Below are 24,271 nucleotides of genomic sequence, written 5' to 3' on the forward strand. Positions count from 1 at the left end.
GCAAAATTGAATATATATCAATAATAATTAATCTTATTATAAGAAATCCAATCAATTTAATATAAGAAGAAGGATATAAAATTGAAGTAATAAATGTAAAAATTATTCGCAATCTTCTGTATCGGTCTTTTGGCTTGCTCCATGACCACAGTTTCTGCCAGATCATGCAAGGCTTTGGTTATTGCTGGTGGTGCTGACTTAGGCTCTTACGAAGCCGGTGTTATTTAAGGATTAGTTTAAGCCTATAATGAACTTGGTTAAGTCAGCGAAGTCTATTGGGATGTCATTTCAGGTACGTTTTTTTTATATTTACTCAAAGCTAATAAAATGCAATGCACCCAGTATTATTTTCTATTCTTATAAAATTTTTGACCTTCGCTATCCTATTCTCTTCTATGATTGTGCCTTTCTATTTTAAGCTTTATTATTTTGACAATTAATGCTCCTTTTTAAAATGAATTATACATTCAAATAAGCTTGTATAACTTAAGTATCTTAAAATAAAATAAAAAATTTAAAATATTAAATATAATTACCAAATCACTATAAATTGGATCTAAAGATAGGAAGAATTAAATGTAGAATGGTTGAAAAGTTGACTTTATATTGAAATCTTCAAGGAAGCTCTAGTGTGAAAATTCTTTGTTAAAAGAAGCATCTTTTTTTAGCTTATCAGAATACTTAAAATTCAAGATTTTAGATTCTCAATTTTAAATAGAATTTAAGATTTACTTGTTGGATAAACCTTTAATAAAGCTTATTGTAATTTAATAGTTCAAGTCTAAATAATTATAAATTAAATCGAACTAAAATTAGTTGTAATTAAATCGAGCATATAAAGATTTTATAAAAGTTAAAATGGACAATTCTAAGTAGAAAATTTTAAAAAAGAATTATTAAAAATATTTACTGGGTGTGTGGTGTTGTGTAGAATTAAATTGAAGCAATTTAATAAAATTTTTTATCAACATTTGTTTTAAATATATATAGGTGTCTCTGTTGGAGCTATCACTGCTGTTGGCTTAGGTTAATTCCCCAAGGAATAAACTGTTGAAATGGCTAACTGGGTTGTTAATTTATGGGAAAATATTTCAAAGTCTGATGTTTATAGCAATTACCTCGGTGGTGTCGTTCAAGGTTTCCTCTTTGAAGAATCTCTCTTCAAGACTGATCCTTTGAGAGCTTTCTTAAAAAAGAATGTAACCAGAAAATAAACCAGAAAACTTGTTATTGGTGTTACCAATGCCAATACTGGTGAATATGAAAGATATAACGAATCCTTATCTGATGCTGACCTTATTGAAGCCGTTATGTGCTCTTCTGCTGTTCCAGCTTTCTTCCCCTATCAAATCTTCAAGGGTAACACCTACTTCGATGGTGGTGTCGTAAGATATTTAAAATTTTTAATTAAAATATTCTAAAAACTATTTAATTTGAAAGGTCCGTGCTGCTGATGTTTTTGGTGCTATTGACAGATGCAAAGAACTTGTTGACGATGTTAGCCAAATCACTGTTGATGTTATATTAGTAACTTCAAAGACATTCGAACAAGATGTTCCTGATGATTTGAAGCCTATTAAAGTTGGTACCCTCTCTGTAATAATAAATAATTTATTATCTATATATACCACTAATTAATTAATTTGCACTTTGGTCTGAAGCACATTTTATTAATTTATTCTTTATTTCTTAAACAGCAAAAAGTAAAGGACCACCACAATGCCAGAAGATCTTTACTTGAAGCTTACGAAGCCTTCCCCACTATTAACTGGAGACACATTATCAATCCTCAAACTAAATTACCAGATGCTGATTTCCCTTTCGTAATTTTAAAATATAATATTTAAGTTAGTTTAACGATATTTATATTAAAAAATAGAATTTCAACCACAAATAATTACTCTAAATGATCGATTAAGGTAGAAATGAAGGACGTGCTGCCGTTTAATAACATACTTCATACGAATCCTCTAGAAATGGTAACGACGAAACTAGTAACTTATCTCTCTCTGCTAAGTTAGCTTTTATGGATGCTTACGAAGCTGTTTTCGACAGATACAACATTTCTTATAACAAAACTACTTCTGCTTGAAATATAAAATGACCAACCAGATTTTTCTCTAATAGAAATAAAAAGATATTTAATTAGAGATTGAAAAAACTTCAATATAAATATTATTAAAAAGATAATAAAAATAAGAAGGATTTATTAAATAAAAAATATCATATTTTATAATATATATTCTCGTTCTATTTCATATACTTTTAGGTATGAAAATTTTAATAAAGAGATTTAACAAATGTCTAATCCATTTATTTTTTTTTATCTTTTCAAAATATTATGTTTTTTTTATTTTCAATTGCAAAACCTCAAGGAAATCATTTTCATAATCAAAGGATATTTTATTGTTAACAACATTTTTTTTTGATTAAATAATTGTAATCGATTGGTTTTTTTTTAATTTCGAATAATAATCAATCAGATATAATTTGTTTTACTAATTGTTAAAATTTAAATTAGATTTTAGAGCTAATTTATAACCTATTTATCAATACTTCATATATTTCAAAATAAAATTTCAACATTATTTAAACATTTTATTTTGTTATATTTTTAATATGATATTTAATTTTTAATTCTCAACAAAACAAAAGAAATTTACTATATCTAAATATGTACAATAATATTAAGTAAATCCTCTTTTTTTTGCTTACTCTTATTTTATTTTTTTATTTGAGCAATAAATTATTAAAGACAATTTTAACAAATAAAAATTTATATTTTAACAACATACTTTTTAAATATTTATTTTATTTAAAAATCAAACTATTATTTATCTATAAATTTTTGAGTGCTTCTTTAAGTATTTAAATATATTTATTAATATTGAAATACATTTACAAATGTTTTATATTGAAATTTTATTACCTTAAAATTTAAGTTAAAAATATATATTTATCCTTAAATTTTATTATTAATTTATTATATTATATATATTAATATCAAATTATAAAAATTAAATTTAAACTCATTTTTATTTTAAGTTAAACTTTTTAATATTATTTAAATATTATTAAAAATAAGTAATTTTTTAATATTCATAAATTTAAAAATTATCAATCATCTAATTAAAAAATAAATTAATTTAGAATTAATTAAAGGCATAAAAAATATATTTTCTTTTATTCATAAAATATTTCTATTTCTTCTTAGTTTTTTATTAAATAATCATTTTTTAATTTAAAAAAACTTTTTCACATAAAAAAAAATATATTTATATAAAAAATAAATATTTTTATTACTCAATTTTTCAAGAAAAATACAGAATTTATTTATATCTTTGTTTTTCATGTAAGTTGCTCATTATTTTTTATATTGAGAATATTTAATTTCAATATCTTATTTTTAATTTAATAAATGATAATAGCCATTCGATTAATTGATTAACTTATATATCTTATAACCTATGAGATAAAAGTTTAACTCTGTATTTACATTAAATATTAATTAAGATTGATTTGTATTATTTTTTAGCGTAATATTAAAAAAAATTATTTATAAACAATATCAATATCTTTTTCTTTTTCATTAGATTATCTACTGGCCTTCATTTTAATTTCATAGCTTTAAATATGGAAGGAGTCTAAACTTCTTAATAGGATAATTATTAATACGCTATATAAGATGATCAAGGAAATGAATAAAAGATGTAAAGAGAAGCAGATTTTAAACATAATCAAAACTAAAAGAATCGATTTAATAATCATCTCTAATACACATAAAATTAAAGTACAGTACACAATAATTAATTGCCTTGTTTAGGAAAGAAAACAAATAGTTATGATAGGTTAAATACAATTAAAGTGATTTAAAAAGTAAATCAACCAGGATTTAAACATTCAAAATAGACAGAATCCCTAATGTATTGATTTATAAATATATTTTAGATTTGTTTATAAAATATTTATACGACATTTAATATACAAGTAAGTAGGCAGCAATAGAGCATAAATTAAATAAAAAGGGAACCAAAAATGATTAATAAGTATTTTAGAGCAAATAAGTTTTGATGCAAACTGAGCCTGATGAAAGAGATGAGTTTTAAGATACCCAAAAAAAAGAAAGAGCCAACAATGTAAAAATAAATCCCTTCTTCAGATAAAGCAAACCTTAGTAATAGCAACAATAAATATCAAATGATGGACTTTAGAGAACATAACGATTACCTAGGTCGTATTCACAAGCTAAAATGATTGAGAAATATCATACTCTGCCTAATGAGGATTACGATGAAAGTAGTTTTTAAGATTAAGATAATGCCTTTTAAACATAAAAGTCTTTTTCAAAGAAAAAAGTTAATAATAATGTTGCTAATAATTCTTCAAATATTCCTACTCGTTCTCGCGTTTTCTCCTCAGTAGATTATAGGAGCACATATTATTCAGAATAAAATAAAAGTCAGTCTGCTTTTAAGGCAAGCAACGGACATGATTTAAATTCTCCTGAAAAAGGATAAACTAAATATTCTAAAGTAATCTAGTTCTTTATAGATAAATATAACATAGAATTAGAAGAGAAAAAATTTTTGGAAGATAGAATTCAAGATCTAAAAAGAAAAGTTATGTAAGAGAATTAAAAATTAAAATTAGCAAACTATGAAGCTTAATAGCTTAATGATAGTAACATCGCTGAGGTACAGTAAATACAAGTACTTTCTGTTAAATACGTTATTAATCAAAGTTTTAAATTGAAAATTAATATTAATAGAGATTAGAATCGGAGTTAATAGATATCCACAGGAAAAAATAGTATGAGCAAGAGAGAATAGCTCATGTAACTTATTTAATTTAGCTTTACATTTAAGATGTATTTATGGTAGTAAATTAATAAAATTTTTTAAAAGTATGAGTAGATCATTTAGTAAATTTAAGTGTAAAATGAACTTATTCTAATCCAGATAGAAAACGAAAAAAAGTTAATATAAGAAGCTGAGCACTAATGCAAAGTACTAAAAAGAAGATCAGACTCTTAGTTTGTATTTTAAATAATTGCGATAGCATTTTTTTATGTAAAATAATTTTTTAAAAAGAAATAAAAGATTCATGTCAAAAAGCAGAGAAACTTTTCCCTAAAATAAATATCTCACAGAGAATTCAGAGTTAAAAATCTTGTAACTAAAATTTATTTATTTATTTACTTTAAAAATTAATAAAAAATACTTAAAATTCTTATTAAAATACATAGACAAATTCAACATAGACGTTCTAAAAAGATTTAAAAGAAATAATGGAAAAATACGAGTGAATTATAATATTAATATTTAAGTAAAAATCAGTAATAACCATAAATAGAACTAATAAATTTTATAATTAAATAAGAAACTTCAATCAATCAAACAAACAAATAAATACTTCAAATATATATATAAATAAATAAATAAATATATGGCACTCATCAAATTTTGTAAACTAAATAAGCTACAGCTAATCATTTTTCCTCATATCTGTAAATATTTAAATTGCCTCTACAAAAATATTTTTTTAATAAGATTAAGTAAATACTTAAATGTAAAATAATCTATACATATATCTTTATTGTATTTTACTACCATTAAAAAAATAAATCTCCAAAGTCAGTTTTAATTTATAAATTATTTGGTTGATTAATTAATTGATTATTTTCAAGCTTCTCAGTTTAAGATATCATGCATATCCGAGCGAGATATGGTGGGTTTAGCAATTACAAATAGTACATTTTTCTTGTTAAATTATTTTAGTTAGTAGTTTATTATGATGGAATAAAATCATTCTATATAAATTGAATACTCCATCTTAGTAGTTGGTACATATTTATAAATAAAAAATAGGATATAACAAATTAGAATATTTTAAAATTAAATAATTGATCCCAGCTTATCAATAATGTTTAAACTGAAAAGAATTATTTGAGCTCAGTGAAAATAATTGAAAAAGAAAAAGATTAGAGAGACACTTTTACTATAGGATTATACCTTTCCTCTTAAGAATTATTATTAAATTTTTTATAAAAATTCTTGTAGTCTAATAAATAACACAATCAATCGATTGATTTTAGAAATTTTTCCTTAATAATCAATATTAACTTCTTTGTTCTTCTATCTTCCTTAATTCTTTATCATTGAACATAGTAAATTTTATCTGTTTGCGGAAAAAAAATTAATAGCTAAGAAAAGAAATAGAAAGAAAATTTAAATAAGCTCTTTTCTGCTTCTACTCGATTCATTCTCTTTTCAAATACACCAAAAGATAAGATGCTCAAAAAAATTATAAAAAAAATTAAAAAATTAAATTAAAGGAAAAAACTCTTGTTTGAAAAAAAATATTATATCAAAGCAAATAAATAAAAAAATGGAACACCAAAACTGGGATTATACCTATATTGAAAAGAGAAGTAACTTTCAAATTAAAAATATTTGCAATAAAACTAATCATTTATAAATTAATCAAATTATTAGCCAACAATAAAGGTGAAAAGGCTACTAAGCAAGCTCTCCACCAAGGCCTAGCTGTAGAACATGTTAAAAAGAGTAATTATTAATCATACCTTTAAATAGAAAAATTATAAAAAATAAATTAATTTTCCTAAATCTAATTTTGTTTTTTTGAAAAAAAGATGTCACCAATAACCCTTCCAATTTAGATGGTCGTTACGTCGCCAAGGTCCTTAATGAAGATGAATATAAAGGTAAATAAAATAAAAGTTAATTATTGCTAATAGTTTAAAAATACATTTATATAATAGTCGATACAGTTAGCCACGATTTTAGAATTGCTTTGCAACAAGCCAGATAAGCTAAAGGTTGGACTCAAGAATAATTAGCTAAAGCTTGCTGCGAAAAGAAATCTGTTATCAGTGATTACGAAAGTGGTCGTGCTATTCCCCACCCTTCTACAATTACTAAATTTGAATCAGCTCTTGGCTGCAAATTACCTAGAGACAAGAAGAAAAAATGAACTAACTGATAATTAAGGCAAGTATATTAGTATAAAATTGATAGCAAGCTAGCATATTTTTTAAATTGTATAAAGTAAAAATGAAATATTTATTTGAATACAAATTTTTAATTGATAAGTTAGTTTGTTATAAATCTGAAAAATCTACTCTATCTTCCTTAACTAATATACCCAACAAACACAAAAACAATTTAAATAAAACTAAATGAAAAAATCTCTATTATAACATAATAAATCGTTCATCGCTTCAAATAAACAGCTTTGATTTAAGAAATAATTAATTCAAATAGATATTTAAACTATTAAATATATCAATTAACTATGTATACTTTATATAGCAAAACATATAGTTTACATTTATATCAATTTATTGTTAAGTTTTTTCTTTACTAAAATCATAACTCTTCATCATATTTTTTCTGCTTTCCTTGTAAATACAAACTATTATTAGATACAAATTTCTATTGATTATTTGATACAATTAATGTTGATATATAAATTAATTTATAATTTTGATAAAATATTGAAAGTCACCTTAAATTATTTACTACTAATCGTTGCCATTTAGCTCAAAAAAAATTAAATATTTAATTAATTAACTATATTTATTCACATACGCCTTCCTAAAGTCAAATCAATAATTATTTTTATCATTATATATTCAATTTAAACCTTTTCTATATTTTTCTATATGGTTTTTAAAAATAATGTTAAAATCTTTAAATTTTAGATTATTCTATTATGTTAGATTAAAAATTAAACATATGAGCTAAAGTAAAATACTTACAATATTTTATTTATTTTAGATTTTAAAAAATAAAAACAATTGTATAAAACTTTATTATTTGTTTCTTTACTCAATTATTTATTGGTTCATTATTTGAGTTTATAAAATTAAAAAATAAATAAGAAAAAAAATATTTTAAAATAAATTTAAAAAATAATTTTTTATAAGAAGATGATGAATCTTGTTTTGTAATTAATTTATACGTCTGCTGTATATTTACTATCAGCTAAAAGCTGGAAATAGTAAATAAAAAACCTTTTTTGAATTATGATTTGGAAATAAGATAAAGAGCAGTTAGAAAACGAGTATTTATAGTTTTAATTTATAGATATTAGCTTAATAAGCAATCTAAATCATGCAAAAATCAAATCGATAAATATTTAATTGATAAAATAAAATTAATTATTATTCGTTGATTAAAAATACAAATTTTAACTTACATAACTATTTATTTATATATTGCTGTAAATTAATTTGATTTTTTGACTAGCATTATTAATAAATTAATCTGAAATCAAAGCTATAAGTGTGTTTAATAAATAGGAAACCTAAAACTCTATATGAGTAGGAGTAGTTCAGTCTTAAATTTCAGAGAAATAATAATTAGTGGGATTCAAGATTTAGAATAGGGTGTTAAGTAAAGAAATTAAGATAGAAGCAGCTCTTAAAAGAAAGCGAGTCAACATCAAATTGAATCTCCTATACCATGCTTTTAATCTAGCTACTAAGATAATTCTCCTAGCAATATAAAAGATTTAGACCTAAGTTATTCTCCTAAGAATGTTAGTTAGTATGAAATGTCAAATAAATTAGAATATGGACTTAAAGATTACAATAAAATATAATTATAGTCATTTAAAATACCTTCTTTTACCAATCCAGTTCAAAAAAACTAAAAGAATAGAGAAACTGAAAAACAATCATATAAATTAAACTTAAACAATGTACCAAATCAAAGTGGATTTGACTATTAATAGAAGGAGAACTCAGCTTTGGCTGGAGGTGAATGCACATTTCGCGAAAAAAATAGTACTTATTACTTTAAAGATGTTAATACCAACAAAAATATTCCTTAGTATAATGTATCGCAATACAGTATTATTAGACAGAGTGAAAAAAATGAAATTAAAAGTAATTAAGTGACATCTTATTAAGACAGGAGTAATAATGAAAAATAACTTGCATTTAAACATAACGATATGTCAAATGATATATATTCTCCTCTAGCTAGTAGAATGGAATGGGAGAACGATTCGAGTATATTTTAAATCAAAAATAGCAGCAAATACGAATCAAATAAAAATTTTAATAAACAAATTTAAGAGAATGAAAGAAATGTGGATTATTTTAGTATTTATGATAACCCTTATTAAGATAGGTAGAATATATTTAAAACATTAAAGATAAGTGAACCTTAAACTATTCCAACATAAATTAGCTCAAATATTGAAAGTCCTAAATTTGATTAAGTAAATTAAAATAAAAATGTTGTAAAAAATAAATTTAAAAGAGCGAAAAGCAGCTACAATTTAAAAGAAAGTAATTCTTTTTCTAATAATAAAAATGGCTAACAGCAAAAGCAAGAAAGAATTGATAGATCATTAAGCTTTAAAAAAGGTATAAATCTATCACCTCCTAGAAAAACTACAATATCATCATAAATGAAAACCGAAAGAATCCCAACTCAAATTTCCTTTGAAGATAGCTTAAGATCTTACTAAATGATTGATTAAAATATCAAATAGCCTATAACATAATATGCAGTTTAAAAAGAAAATCTTAAAAGAATGATATTAAATTTTGAATCTGACTAACTAAGAGGAATATACAATTTATCTGCATTTATCAAATTTTTTAGGGAATTAGGACTCATGCAAGTGGCATAGTAATAAGAAAATAATTTATAATAAGAGATATAAGTAGTAGAAGAGCTTTGGAGATTACTTAAATTTGCTTCTTATTCTGCTGAATGTGTCAACACAAGCTTTATTTATCAAATAGTATTAATCATCATTGATTGTTAAACTTATAAAGCAATTTAAGCTTCCTAGCTAATTGATACTTTATGCCAAAAAGAATACTAAAAATATTCTAACTTTTTTTAACAAGAAAGAGAAAACAGTTCAATTTGGATATCTTCTGAAATTGTTAATGGAATTAGAGATGCTCTGTCAGTTTCTGTAAGCTATTTTTTTTATTTAAGCAAATTATTAATTAATTTATTTAATTTAATTTGTCATTTGGTTAATAAAATAATCAATCAAAAAAGCCATTTTGATATTTTTTTATCTTTGAGGCAGCAGCGTTTGCCATTCAATTTTCGAGTTTAATAAAATAATTAATTTGCTTTTTTTTTATAAAATAAGAAAAAAAATGAGAAGATATTTGTGAAAAACGAAATAATGAATAAAAATAACTAAAAGGCTAAGATAGCACAGCTCTTTTAGCATACGAACTACTTGAAGACTGATGGTGAATAACACAAAACTAAAAGAAGCTATTCAAATAACTAATTAACAAATAATTCAGATGAGGATTTTATATATGAAGTGTAAAAATCTAACTAAAATTAATTCAACAAATAACAACATAATGAAAATAGCACAGATTCTTTACATAGCTTAAAACAATCTAGTTAATTAAACTAGAAAGGAGATAAATCTAACAGAAAATCTGATAGAGATTAATATAAAAATTAAAAGAATGTTCATTAGAGATTATTTAACAATTCACAAAGCAAAACTAGAATAATTAAAGATCATTTACAAGCAAAAGAGTAAAAAGAATAAAATGAGATCAATTAATGCACATTTAAACCATAAATTAATAAAAACACTCAAAAAATTTTATAAAAATCGCTTTCAAATCTGTAGTTGTAAAAAAATAAAGAACCCATAGAATAAGAAGAGTAATCAATAAGAGAAACAATAAAAGGAGTAAAGCAAAATCTTTAGAGAATGGAATAGGCTAGATAGCAAAGAAATCATGAGGAGAAGTATTGGGAAAATTAACGCTTAAAATATTAAAATTATTTAAATCGTAGTCCTTTAACTAAGAATTCTAAATAGCAATAAAAATTAGTAAATTTAAGTCCAAGCCCATAAAAACTGAGAACTGAAAAAATAATGAGAGAAAAACCTATGCTTTATGTCGATATTAATATAACAAAAGGAAAAACAGGTAAAATAGCCATATATTAAGGTGACATTCCAGAAGATGTTGCTAATAACTTTGCTAAAATTTATAAATTAAATACTGTAGCTACTCAAAAATTAACTAATAAACTAAAGGATATCATATAAGCCTATTACTCATAGCTGTATGACTAGTTTTGAAATTAAAAAATCAAAATCAAAAAAAATTTTAATTTAAAAAAAAATATAAAAACTAACTTCTAAATTAACTGTCTGTCTTAAATTGGAATATAAAATTAAAAAATCTAATTTAAAATAACAAAATCTTTCTATCTATGTAAATATATTTATTTTTTATTAATAAAGTGTTGTTAATTTATTTTATTTTTATTAAAAATTATATCAATTTAATGTGAGTAATTATATTCTATGGATTTATGCCTCTGTTTAATTAACTTAATATAATTATAATGATCTTATTAAAATCAAATAATCTATTAAATATGTAAAGAGAAACAAAAGGAAATTCAGGAGAAGATTGCCAGAAATTTATTACATGCCTTCTAAAAGCCTACTAAAAGAATGCACAAGATCTTTTATAGTGAAATTGCGTAATAATTATAGCATATGACATGCAAGTTTTGTCATTAATTAATAAATATTTAGTGTGTTCATCAGAAAATGAGTTTTGGATCTTAAAGAATAATTGATTTTTTACATAAATTAATTAAAATTTGAATTATATCAGGAGAAACAAGATATAAATAGCAAATATAAACGATGATGCTACTTAATAATAAATATAAATTAATATAAAATTAGATCTTAAGATTAATAAAAAATAACAGAATAAATTATCTTATGAGCACTTCGTCTTAATAGCAAGTAAACTAATTAGCTAAACTACGCATTTTAAATTAAAATAAACGCATTTGTTTTCTACTTTTTTCCAACTTTTTTCTACTAGCTTTTACTAATCTAATTTCTCTTCTACTAAAAAAATAAAAAAGATTCAAAGAGGAGCTGAAAGATTAAATGGATTCGATAAACCAACTGTCTGGTCTATTTTCTCACCCCTTTCTGTTGAATACAAGTCTGTCAATTTGGTAATAAAACTATAATTGCCTTTCTATTATAAAAATATAAACTGTAATTTTCTTAACACCTTTAGAGTAATAGAGCATATAAATTAATTCAAAAATGAACTATCATTTTCACCTATTTTAATCGCTTTTAAGGTTCTAATAACATTTCATATGTTATTAAATATAGAGATTAAATGGATATATTTTATCATTTGCAAGTTATTGGTGGTTATTAAAAAAAAAAAAAAAATTAAGCAATAACTCAAGCCATATCCCACTACAATAGTTTTGAGATAGTAATAATGGATTATATCGAGTCAATTTGTTTAAATCATCCACAATAAACACAATAAAGACAGTAGAAGAAATATAAACATATTAAATTAATTAAATCCTTTTAAAATTATAGGGATAAGGTTTTCCTAACTGGAATCCTCCTGACTTTTTCATGGACAGTTTATTAAAATTGACCAAGGAGGGACCCCATCAATATACCCGTGCATTCGGATCTCCTAAACTTGTTAAAGCTATTGCCGATTTCTACTCTCCTATTTTCAATCGCTAATTAGATGCAAATACAAATGTATGTGTTAGTGCTGGTGGTGTCAGTTGCCTTAACTCTATTTTCTTAGGTAACTTTACATTTTTAGCGTATGGATAATTAATTGTTGAAAAAAAATATTGATAGCTAATAAAAAATATCTTTGAAGATAAGATTTGTTAAAAAATTTAAGAAATTTATTAAAAAATTTAACAAATTCATTAAAAATCTATTTTTAAAGTTTAAATATTAAATAGAAAAAAATAGCTCTTCAATTAAAACAATTTTTAAATAGTTTTAAACTATATTAAGACTCATTTTTAAAAACGAACATGAATTTAAATTATTTTTTAATGTTCTAAAAGATAAATTTTAGCTTTTTTGCAAATAATGAATAAATTTTTAAAAAGCATTTGTCCTTTAAATTTAGTTGCAAATATCTCAACAAATATATTTAAATTTTTTATTTAATTGATATATATTTATAATTATAGGGCTTGTAAATCCTGGGGAAGAAGTCATATTACTTGATCCAAGCTATGATTGCTATCGTGCTTAAATTCAAATGGCTGGAGGTATTTCTAAAAGTGTTCCTTTGAGACCAAGATAATTAAACTCACAAACCGATATTAAACAAAGAGGACCTGTATATACAGTAAGTGCATCAGATGCTTGGGATGTAGATTTTGAATTACTTGAAAAAACTATCAATGATAACACTAAGATTTTGTTAATTAATACACCTCATAATCCTACTGGTAAGGTTTTCAACCGCCAAGAATTAGAACGTATTCACGAGATAGTTAAAAAATATCCTAAATGTATCGTTGTTGAAGATGGTGTATATGAACATCTATGCTTTGATAACTATGAACCCTTGAAGCTCCCTCGTTTCGCCTAATTAGAAGGTGCTTGGGATAGAACTGTATCTGTTTACTCTGCTGGTAAGCTTTACTCAGCAACAGGTATCCGTATGGGTTGGGCAGTTGGTCCTCAAAGTATCATAAAATATGTACAATCTTTCCACTAATACTCCGTTTTTTGCCAGTAAAAAAATAAAAATATTGATATGAAATAAAACTAAAAATTATTTTTGATTTCATTTCTAAAACTAAATCTAAATGAATTAGCAAAAAAGAAAATTATTTTTTTAGATTAAATTGAAATAAATTAAATTTAAATTTAAAAAATAGACATGGACCTATGCAAGATGCTACTGCTGAAGCTTTGGAATTATCAAGCAAGTCTTCTTATTTTACTGACACTGCTTAAAAATTGAAAAATCACCGTGATTTATTAATTAACTAGTTGGTTAACTCTAAAATACCATTTAATATTTGGGTTCCAGAAGGAGGTTTCTTTGTAATTTGTGATATTAGTTAAGTTGAAGTTGATCCAAAATACTTTGTAGATGAAAAGACTGGTGAAAAATACACCAAAGATTATGCATTCTCTATATGGCTATGCAAAGAAAAAGGTGTTACTGCTATACCTTGTTCTGTCTTCTATCCACCAGAATATTAACATCTTGGTCAAAACCTCGTCCGTTTTGCTTTCTGCAAAACAGAAGATACTATTTTGGAGGCTGGAAAGCGTTTTAATAACTGATAAAAATTGTATAAATTAGCAATAATAGTATAATTAATATTTAGTAGTTATATTTTCTTGCATTTAACTTATCAAAAATTATTAATTTTAGCAATAATATCAAGCATTTACATATATGTATTAAGTTTACTTAGCAATTACTTTCTTTTTCCTTTTAGTTTGTTGTTTTTTTATTATAAATTTTTATATAAATATTAAAACTAAAGATGGATAAAGAAATTGTAAAAATAAACAATTGTAATATTTATAATTTATTTAATTTCAAATTAAGTATTTAATAAATATTTTAGTTTTTATCAAAGGAATGATAAAATAAATAAGATATGCATTGTTAAACAACTACAAAATTTTTCTGCTATAAAAATTATGAAATTATTCCTCAATAAACTCTTAATTTTTAAAAATCTTGGTTAGACAATTTCTGTTAAGTGTGCTTTAAAAGAATTTAAATATTAAATTAAAGATATTATTTTTTAAATCTCTAAATAATAAGTAAAAAGAATTATATAAATGGGCTTACTTTTCAAATGATATTAAATATCATCATCATACCAATAGATTGAAACTTTGATAAGGTTTTTTAATACAACTCATAAATAAAATAAGAAGAAGTTTCAAAAATTTAAAAACAATAGCTTTTAAAAGTAAATATCTCATTTTTAGTTTTTAAAAAAACATGAAGAATTTTATATAATTATCATTAAATAAGTTAAAATTAATATTTTATAATAGTGGATTCCAATAATAGTAATCAAATAAATAAATATGCTGGAGTAAGGTTTGTTTTATCACACCTATATTTTTGAATAATTTAATTTTTATTTTTATATTATTCTAATAAATATATTTTAATTGATTAATTTTACCCTCCCTAACATATTTTTTGAAAGATTTAATTATAAAAATTTTTAAAACTCTTGATAAATAACTAAATAGCAAATTCCTTGATAATATGGAGAAAATAAGTGATAAAAATATAATTAAAAATATTTCATCTTATTAGATCAAATAATTACATTTCTGATAGCTCTTTAGAATCTTATTTATCTAGCTTTATAAAAAAATTAGGTAAATTAAATTACAATTAAATTTACTTAAAATTGTATTATTAAAAAGTTATTCACTTAACTTACTCACTTTGAGAAAAAATGAAATAGATAGATAGATTTGTAAATTGACGATATTAAAATTAACAAATATAGTAAATTATAAATTCAGCGTTGATTTTATTTGTAATATTTTTTTTAATTAGTTTGATTGATAGTAAAACAAATTTATATTACTAAATTTTGCTAATAAAATTTAATTTATTTAGCAAAAAACGAGATATAAAAATATCTACGATAAAATAAAGCTTGAAACAAAAGTACTTTTTCAGACAAATTGATTTTAAAGTTAAAAAATTTTAAAACCATTTTTGTTTCAATTAAAAACAAAAATAATGATTAAATTAATAAAAATATTAAATTAATTTTTACACCAAAAGGTTATATTAAAAATAAAGATATTTTGTAAGTCATTGATAATTAAAAAAATAAAGTTGAGGGGCTTCTCTTTTTCACTTATCGAAAGTTAAACTTGCAACTAAAATTAATTATAATCACATACTAGCTCATATTATTTAATCATAAATCATAATATCTAATAAAAGAATTAAAATTTATTACCTACGACTTATTGAAATATTAATTTGATCACTTTATATACATAAATACAGTAAGACCTGTCAAAATGGGCATTATTATAAACTGAGCGTTCTTCAAAGATAAACAAAACTTTTTATCCCAAATATAAATTTTTCACTATAAAATCCATCTTTAAACTGGTCACTTAAATAATTTATGGTTCTGAGAGAGCCGAGCTTAGACAAATTTCACTTTTATTACCTTTACTTCACTAAATAATCTTATAAAATTCAAACCAGATTTACTAAATATTAAATTCCTCTTTTAAGTTAAACAAATTGTAACTAAAATTCTCACTTCTCATAAATTCTTTTCATAACTACTTTCTATTAGTTATTTGAAAACAATAAATAACAAAAGATTAAAGCTGATTATATAAAAGATAGTAGTATAAAATCTATCATATTTAATCTTGCCTCTAAGAAAATCTTTCTTTATTTGCTAACTAATTTAGATAAAAAAAATAAAATTGTAAGCAATAAAGCTATCTATAAAATTTATCTACTAAAATAAAATACCAAGAAATTTACATTTACTTATTAAATAGAAAAAATGTTTTAATTTTATTATTAGATAGTGTATGTTGGTAATGATTAAAAGCAAATAAACATTATGCAAATATATATATATTAGTTTTTATTGGCAAAAAATGGAACCTAGTACTTGATTTGTGATTTTATAAATTTTGAGTTACTCTGAAACCTTGTAGTATTGAATTTTTTATTGATAAAAATATGTAATCTTCAAAATATTTAGGAAGTAAGTCTATAGGCAACTGTATGAAAAACTAAAGCGAATTTAATCATTTCCTTTACAAATGAAAGAATCTATGAAAATGATTCTTGCAAATAAATAAATAATTTATTAAAAAAAAATTAATTAATTAATCAATTAATTTTACTGCAATAACCAAAGTAAAGACATAAAAAGGCTAACTTCCAAAATTTAATTAAAAGAAAGTGATTAACAAAATATTCAACACATATTTAAAATATTGATGAACACGAGCAGCCACATCTAGATAGATTCAATAGAATAACCTTAATAAAAAAGATTATCTTTTAATTAAAAATGCTGTTTTCTGTTGGTGCTTGTTATTTATGCTGTTTTAGTAATCTCTACTTTAACACTAATTTGACGAAAATTATTTAAAATATCAATTGACTGACTGAATGAAAGATTGAACCGCTTAATATTTTTTTTGTTTTATAGTCTATAGAAATTAAAATAAAGTAGCTTTTTTCGACTCATATCTTAATTATAATTAAGGCATATGGAGCGGCTACTTTGAATTTGGCTATACCTTTAAAACTTCTAGTTTTTAAACCATTTTTCCAATTAACATAATAAACCAACATTAAGTTAAAATCAAAAAAAAACAATTAATATTTACTATTTATTATTTATCAATCTACTAACTTTTGTTGACTTTATTTTAAATACAATTTATGTAAAATATTAGTATGTCAATAAAATTTTTGGCTTATAAAACAATTTGTTTCCTTCAACAGCATTAATTATTCATGAATCAAATCTTGGAATAAAACATAGAAAATCTATATATTCAAAAATAAAAAACTACATTTTTATTGTTAAACTAAATTTAATAATTTAATTTTCTAATTGATTACTCAATTTTATAATAAAGATTGATCATTAAAAATTATTATTTATGAGTTAAATCCAGACTTTTTAAATTTTAAAACTAATAGGAACTAGATTTATAATTAAATAAAAGCTAGGCTGTTTTTATACGTTTTATTAATTACCATTTATTTTATTAACTCAAAACAAACAGCTTAAATTCTAATATTTTGAAAATGACTTAAAACATATCTTAATTAAAAACTAAAATCTTAATTTATAAATTCAAGAATATTATAATCCTTAAATTTTTATTTTTTTTATTAAAATGTAAGTTGATAATTATAAAATAGGTTAAAAGTATAATAAATTCATTATTATACTATATTATATTGTATCTTTCTTATTGTTAGATACAAATTTAACATAAAAATAAATTCATTTATTCTAATTAAATTTTTTTCAGATGAAGTTAAAGGTATTTATTTAGAAATGAATTTGGCTTTTAATAGATTAGTGATTTTAAAATTTAAGTGTTATGTTTTTTTTAATGATAAAAATTTTAATTTTATAAAATAGATTAATTAATGTTTATTTATTATTATAAAAAAATCTTAAAGATATTTGAATAAAGCAGAACATTTAATTAATTAGTTAATAAAATATGTAGGATCTTTTGATGGATAAGTTAGGATTTATAATATTCAATTTATTTGTTTATTTATTTTTTGCCATAAGCAAATTGAAAACAGAAATAAAAAGAGTATCTTTATTTAATTTTTGGATATATTTTAATAGATTTTAGAAATATTAAGAATATTTTTGAAGAAAGTAATTATTAGAGTAAAGTTCAAGCAAAATGTCGATTGTTTCTATTGCTAAAAAATATATTTTTGGTTCTTACATTCCTGTTATCGTTATTAACACAGGAATTGATGCTAAGGCGTAATGACTAGTTTTATCATAGAATTTGGGATTATTTTAGTTATAAAATATATATTTTTACAAAAATACTGATCTATTTGATTATTAAAAATGAGAAGAATTAGTTACAAAATTAATTTATATTATATTTTATAGTACCTAAGACGTAAGAAATTCTATAGCTAAGATTGATGCAGATAGAGCTAAAGCTGTTGCCTTACTTATTAACTCACCAGGTTATTAGTTTATAATATTAAATATGCACACATTAATGATTATTTAATTGGTTATCTTAAAAGATAAATTGACAAAATTAAAAATAAAAATGCAATAATTTATAAAAAAATATGAGATCCATCATATTTATTTAGTTCATATTTTAGGCAAAAATGAAGAATATTCATTTAAAATAGGAAACATCTAAAAATTTTTTATTTTACCTGATAAAAACAGGTGGATCTCCTGTATAGTGTGACATAATTACTGAAATGGTAAAAGGATTTAGCAAAAAGCATCACTTACCACTTTACACATTTGCTAATGATATAGCTGCAAGTGGCGGATAATTCCTTCTTTCTATTGGTAAACAGCATAAAATATTATTTTTTTAAATTAAACTTTTTGTAATATCAAACAGGAGATAAATCTTTTGCTTAGGAAACTTCATTAGTTGGTAGTGTTGGTGTTGTAGGCATGTGGTTTGGTTTAGGAAATCTTGCTAAGGAATATAAGCTAAAGCCAGAAATTTTTTCATCTAATTAGTATATTTTTAAATTAGCATTAAAGAAAATTGTTATTTTAGTTAAAAGCATGGTGCATGCATAACCTATTATAATAAATTATTTTTTAATTTTAGGGAATAAGAATTAGCTTACATGAATTTTTTTGAAGATTTGACTCCTGAAAAGAAAGAGAAGATTATCAGAACATTGAAAACTCACCACAAAATATTCATTGAGCATATTGAAAAACATAGCAATTATAAAATTTCCCCTGAAGAAAGGGAAAAAAAAATATATGATGCTTCAATTGTTTTAGGAAAAGATGCAGTAAAATATGGGTAATTAATTAATTATTTATTTAATATATAATTTAAATTCATTTTACTAAAGGAAATTAATTGTTTTATGATAAATTTTAATAGATTGGTTGATGAGATAGGATAATATTAATCCGTTCTTAATAGAGATTTTCCAGGAGTTTAAATAGAAATTATTTCATCTGAAAGTTGGAGATAGAAAATATTAGGAAGCATTTTCGCTAAAATGGGAGTAAGCACATAAGAGAGTATATTAGATAGAAATCTTTTACTTATGTGAATAAACTTACTCCAAAATTAAATTGATAATATTTTATTTAAATTATGAACTACTACGTATTTATTGCATACTTATTTGGTTTCATAATTAATAAAAAATTACAAAAATAAAATACTAACTAACTGATATATTTTACAATAAACTTTTCATTTGGCAAAAATGTTTAAATAATTTTACAATAAAATAAATCATTATTTTATTTTTGATATAAAAATGAAAGAGATTAAAGTGAATAATAAATAATTAAGAGTTGAAAATAATGGGAAAATAATTTATTTCTCCTAATCCTTCAAAAATTCTTAAATTCTTTTAATAGTTGATTTTTAGGCAAGAGTTTACAAATATAATTAATACAATTTTTTCTTTTGAACTTAAAATTTTAAGTAGTTTATACTCGATAATCATAGGAAAATAAATATTTAATTAAATTATTGAGCCAACTATGATAAATTCTGACATATTTTAGAAAAAACGATTATTTGTTTACTGCAAATAATCTTCTTCACTATTACTTTTTGCTTTACACTTCTTCTTTTTGAGGAGGCTCAAATATGGACATATCTAACTAGTCATTTCTAAAAATACTCTTGAGCAGGCTATTTTAAATTTATTAAATTTAGTAAGCTTGATTAAACATTTTATTAAATTATTTAACCTGATGCCTTTTTCTTTGTTTTCAGATGGTATATTGTAAAGTGTTGTTTTGCTGTTATGTTCAATATTAGGGAAAAGAGTATCAGTAACTTTTTTTACACAATCAAATATTCTCTCTGTTTCTTACTTGGTTTGTTAAGCAATTTCACTAATATGTTATTAATTTTGGTGTTATTTAACAATTTTGCAAATAATATATTTACTATTTAGCCTTTTTCATAATTTCTTGTTATTCTTTGATGTAAGCTATTTTATCAGAATGAGCCTTTTCTTTTTCCATTAGCTTTTATAGCCTATAATCATCTCTTCTTTTCTAACGTTCATAATTTTCCTATTTATCTTGCTCTTTTAATTGACGTAGCTCTTACTTAAGTTTAATCCTTTCTTATTCTTCTCTCTTTTAAATTAAATTTAGTAATTAAATTAATATTATATTTATTTGTATCAAATATATGTATGTACTCTTTTTTTCTCCAAATTTTCTTCAATTTTTTCAAATTTCTATTTTAATTCAGAGATTTTAGAATTTTATTCATTTTTCACTTTTTGTTTTGCATTCTGAGTCATTTCTGCTTTCATTTTTAACAGTTTCTTTTTCTCCATTTCACTCTTTATCTCGCTTTCTTGAAGTGCTAAAATATTATTAGTAATTAATTTTTTTTTATTAAATATTTTGTTAATTTTTCATACATTTGTAATGCTCTTCCTTTTCTATGAGTTTTTGAACCAAGCGAGAGACTTACATTTTTTCATTTGATACTCTCAAATCAACACATTGTTAAATTTTGTACTATTCACTTTCTAACTTATCTCTAAGTTTATTAATCCTGCTTTATTGCATAAGTTTTTATTGTTCTTGAGCTTAGGTTAGCTATTACTTAATCAATTCAAACTATTAATCGCATTATTTGACTAAATCTTCCTTATTTTGAATACGAATTTACTCCATTTTTTGTCTTTTTTCTCTTGCCTTATCATCTTTAATTTTTTTATTAAAAAATCATATTAATGCTCTAAATTTTCATTTTGAACTGTTTATAAGTGTTCAATTAATCTTAATTGCTACCTTAATCTTTTTTAAGCCTTTCTCTTTCTTCTGATTCTCTCTATTATCTTAACTTAATAATTTCTAATTTTTTCTTAATCTTTTCCCTTTCTTCTCTTTTCATCTGGTTGTATTTCTATTCTTATTCTTTTACCTTTTAGAGCTTTTCTTCTGCTTTAGCTTTTTGCTATTGTTTTTTTAACTCCTTTTCTTTCTTTTGTTTAAGTGTCTATTCAAGAAGTCTTAGCTCCTTTTCTCTCATTCTTTCTATCGTCTTAAGTCTCTCAATGTCCTCTTCATATAAGATTTTAGCTTCTTTCTGAAATTGAAAAAATAAAATGAAATTAATTTAGAATCTCTCTTTATACTTGATTTAAATTTAAGTTTGTTTTGTCAGATATATCTTACTTGCTTTTATTCTTTTAACCTATTATACTTATCGATTTCACCCATCAACTAATATTCTAGTACAGAGCCTTCTGCTTCCTCTAATCCTATGACTTCTTCTCCTGGCAGAGTTGAAGGAGAAAGGTGAGAGCTTTTTAAATACCCAACTGTTCTATTATATAATGATTTCATTTATCTAGGATTCCTATATTATTTTTAAAAGTGTCATTTATCCTCTAAAATAAAATATTAAAAAAATAAAATTCTATTACTAATTATTGATATTATTAGTAAAACTTTTCAACATTAAAATGCTTGTTAATTAATTAATAATTAATGCGTTTGTAAACATATTTTTATAAGTAATGTGTTTGAAAAATTTTATTTGTAAAAGCATAAAAAGTAAGAAAGTCAGTAGATTAATTAATTAGTTTTGAAAAAAATAAAACTTATATTAGGCTATTTGATATTTTAGTGTGCATTTAAATGCGAATTTTAAGCTTAATTCAAGAAATTCATTTTTATTTTTAAATTATTTTAATTATTCAATTTTAATTTAATATTTATGCATACATTCTTGACTCACTCATACTCTTAGACATGTTAAATGGGTTAACATTTTATTATTAGCCTAAGTTAATTGTTGACTTTCTTTAATTACTATCAGTAATTGGTTGCTAATTAGGTACTCCTATTATACTTCTTCTCACATTCCCATAATCATTTTGATTGATCAATTCTGGGGGAAGGTTCATCATTCTAATTCTATTTAGCTTTATTATTTATGCTCTTTTCTCCTATATGTCCTTCACATCCTCTTTTAATAAAATATGTCATTAATTTTTTTTATGATATCGTTTTATTTGCTATCTATGTTTTTAAACTAATTTTATGTTCCTATAAAATATTTTTTAAGCATTTCAATTGAAAAGGTCTTTTACGTTGTAATCTGTCAAGATAATGTTCATATCTAATTTTCTAAATATCTTAAGAGCATCCATCTCTACCGAAATCTTCTAAATTTCTAATTGATAAATTAATATTTATCAAATATTGTGATATGAATTAAATAATAATTATACTTGAGAGTAAATTCGCTAATATCTATACCAAGTTCGAGCATCGCTTCTTTTGTTCTAGGAGATTCTGGTCTAATACTCAACTACTTAGAGTTTCCTTTCACATTAGGTAAATTAATCGTGTTTCTCTTTGTGAATCCTCTTGTCTACGGAGAGGTTAAAGCCTGAGTTGGAGTAGCATTATTTGGGTTTGCGCTAATATTACTCATTCTATCTCAGTTTTGTTATTATCAAAAATATTAAAAAATTATTTGTACAAAGAAATTTAATTGAACTCTTTTTATCAATCTTTTGTGCATAAATACCTATTCTTTATTTCTTTCTTTCTTTCATTCATTCATTATTAAAAAATTATAATTATCTCTAGCTTCTAATAATGATTGATAAATAGATAAATAAATAAATTAACATATTGTTAAGGCATATCTATTTATTTTCTACTTATATAAATGATAGCTAAAATATATATTATAAGCATCAATCAATCAATACCCTGTTTTTTTTACAAACAAAAACAAATCACTACTTATATCTAAAAATAATATATTTTCAAAATTATTTATCTTAATTTTAACAAGCAACTAGTTTTCTTCTAATTTAACTTTGTGTTTTATTTTTTTATAAATATAAATTTATTAAATATTTATGTTTATTTACTTTGTTAAATAAGAATTAACATATTTCTTTTTATAAATATAAGTAAGTGACTAAATAAATAAAGAAATAAATAAGCTAGCTTTTTCTAAAAAAAAATATTTTATAAAAATATAAATTTGTGAAAAAATAAAATTAATTGCTTAAATTATTCCTAATAAATATGAATAAATTAAATTATGCACTCTATAAGAAATAAGCCATTTATTTTCTACTAAAAAATTAATGTAATAGAATTTTCCATAAAAAAATATATTCTTAATTTCATTTTAAAGCTAAAATAATAATTTTGTTGTTTTATGAATTAAATTATATTTTTTATTTTTGTATATTTAAATAAGCATAGTTTAATTTAAACATGATAAATAAATATATTTATATTTTTTTGAAAGTCTTATCTATTTAAATAAAAGATATTACTCTAAAATAATTTAAGTTTATTCATCTTTTTGAAAATCTTGTATTGGTATTTTTTTATGCATTATTTTTCTCTGATTAGATTAAGATTGAATACCTATGTTTTATTTTATTCTAAATTTTTAAGTTGGTTTTTCCTATTTCTTAATAAAATAGTAAAAAAAATAATTGAAAGATAAAAATAATTTATTTTACACAACAGTAGCAAAGCTAATACTATAAATTGAGGAAGTTTATTTTAATCAACAATATAATGCTATGAAAATATTTTATAAATAATTTAGTACTATAGAATTTTTCCACTTCACAAATATTTTAAAATAATAAGCATTGAAAAAAAATTAATAAAAATTTTATTATTCATTTATTTTTACA

General features: G+C 22.3%; 7 protein-coding genes across 7 annotated transcripts; 6 read left to right on the top strand and 1 right to left on the bottom strand. All coding sequences in view use genetic code 6, as the record gives it.

Moving 5' to 3' along the window:
- Window positions 1-93: 93 nt before the first annotated feature.
- Window positions 94-2,092, top strand: TTHERM_00140890 (patatin family phospholipase; the record flags this gene model as incomplete). The annotated part of the gene is made up of 5 exons (XM_001011026.3): window positions 94-292; window positions 991-1,385; window positions 1,441-1,596; window positions 1,698-1,823; window positions 1,880-2,092. 5 exons carry the CDS (start codon window positions 94-96, stop codon window positions 2,090-2,092), a joined length of 1,089 nt encoding a protein of 362 aa, XP_001011026.2.
- Window positions 2,093-4,999: 2,907 nt separating this feature from the next.
- On the top strand, window positions 5,000-5,949 carry TTHERM_000140891 (hypothetical protein; the record flags this gene model as incomplete). Its single annotated transcript, XM_012796333.1, has 3 exons — window positions 5,000-5,036; window positions 5,091-5,171; window positions 5,246-5,949. 3 exons carry the CDS (start codon window positions 5,000-5,002, stop codon window positions 5,947-5,949), a joined length of 822 nt encoding a protein of 273 aa, XP_012651787.1.
- A 438-nt stretch (window positions 5,950-6,387) lies between these two features.
- TTHERM_00140920 (helix turn-helix protein) lies at window positions 6,388-6,993 on the top strand (the record flags this gene model as incomplete). The annotated part of the gene is made up of 4 exons (XM_001011029.3): window positions 6,388-6,430; window positions 6,495-6,566; window positions 6,653-6,724; window positions 6,782-6,993. The coding sequence occupies 4 exons, from the start codon at window positions 6,388-6,390 to the stop codon at window positions 6,991-6,993; spliced, it is 399 nt and encodes a 132-aa protein (XP_001011029.1).
- Window positions 6,994-8,340: 1,347 nt separating this feature from the next.
- TTHERM_00140930 (hypothetical protein) lies at window positions 8,341-11,115 on the top strand (the record flags this gene model as incomplete). The annotated part of the gene is made up of 2 exons (XM_001011030.1): window positions 8,341-9,960; window positions 10,147-11,115. 2 exons carry the CDS (start codon window positions 8,341-8,343, stop codon window positions 11,113-11,115), a joined length of 2,589 nt encoding a protein of 862 aa, XP_001011030.1.
- Window positions 11,116-11,694: 579 nt separating this feature from the next.
- TTHERM_00140940 (class I/II aminotransferase) lies at window positions 11,695-14,148 on the top strand (the record flags this gene model as incomplete). The annotated part of the gene is made up of 5 exons (XM_001011031.3): window positions 11,695-11,799; window positions 11,925-12,020; window positions 12,409-12,631; window positions 13,035-13,587; window positions 13,734-14,148. The coding sequence occupies 5 exons, from the start codon at window positions 11,695-11,697 to the stop codon at window positions 14,146-14,148; spliced, it is 1,392 nt and encodes a 463-aa protein (XP_001011031.2).
- A 4,128-nt stretch (window positions 14,149-18,276) lies between these two features.
- On the top strand, window positions 18,277-19,660 carry TTHERM_00140950 (S49 family peptidase; the record flags this gene model as incomplete). Its single annotated transcript, XM_001011032.3, has 6 exons — window positions 18,277-18,362; window positions 18,498-18,577; window positions 18,795-18,923; window positions 18,979-19,102; window positions 19,198-19,401; window positions 19,486-19,660. The coding sequence occupies 6 exons, from the start codon at window positions 18,277-18,279 to the stop codon at window positions 19,658-19,660; spliced, it is 798 nt and encodes a 265-aa protein (XP_001011032.1).
- A 502-nt stretch (window positions 19,661-20,162) lies between these two features.
- On the bottom strand, window positions 20,163-23,034 carry TTHERM_00140960 (hypothetical protein; the record flags this gene model as incomplete). The annotated part of the gene is made up of 10 exons (XM_001011033.2): window positions 20,163-20,256; window positions 20,316-20,462; window positions 20,518-20,711; window positions 20,777-20,946; window positions 21,005-21,292; window positions 21,381-21,678; window positions 21,768-21,951; window positions 22,320-22,563; window positions 22,688-22,770; window positions 22,829-23,034. The coding sequence occupies 10 exons, from the start codon at window positions 23,032-23,034 to the stop codon at window positions 20,163-20,165; spliced, it is 1,908 nt and encodes a 635-aa protein (XP_001011033.2).
- Between the last annotated feature and the right edge of the window lie 1,237 nt (window positions 23,035-24,271).

Source organism: Tetrahymena thermophila, assembly GCF_000189635.1.
Source record: "Tetrahymena thermophila SB210 genomic scaffold scf_8254747, whole genome shotgun sequence".
NCBI lineage: Eukaryota > Ciliophora > Oligohymenophorea > Hymenostomatida > Tetrahymenidae > Tetrahymena > Tetrahymena thermophila.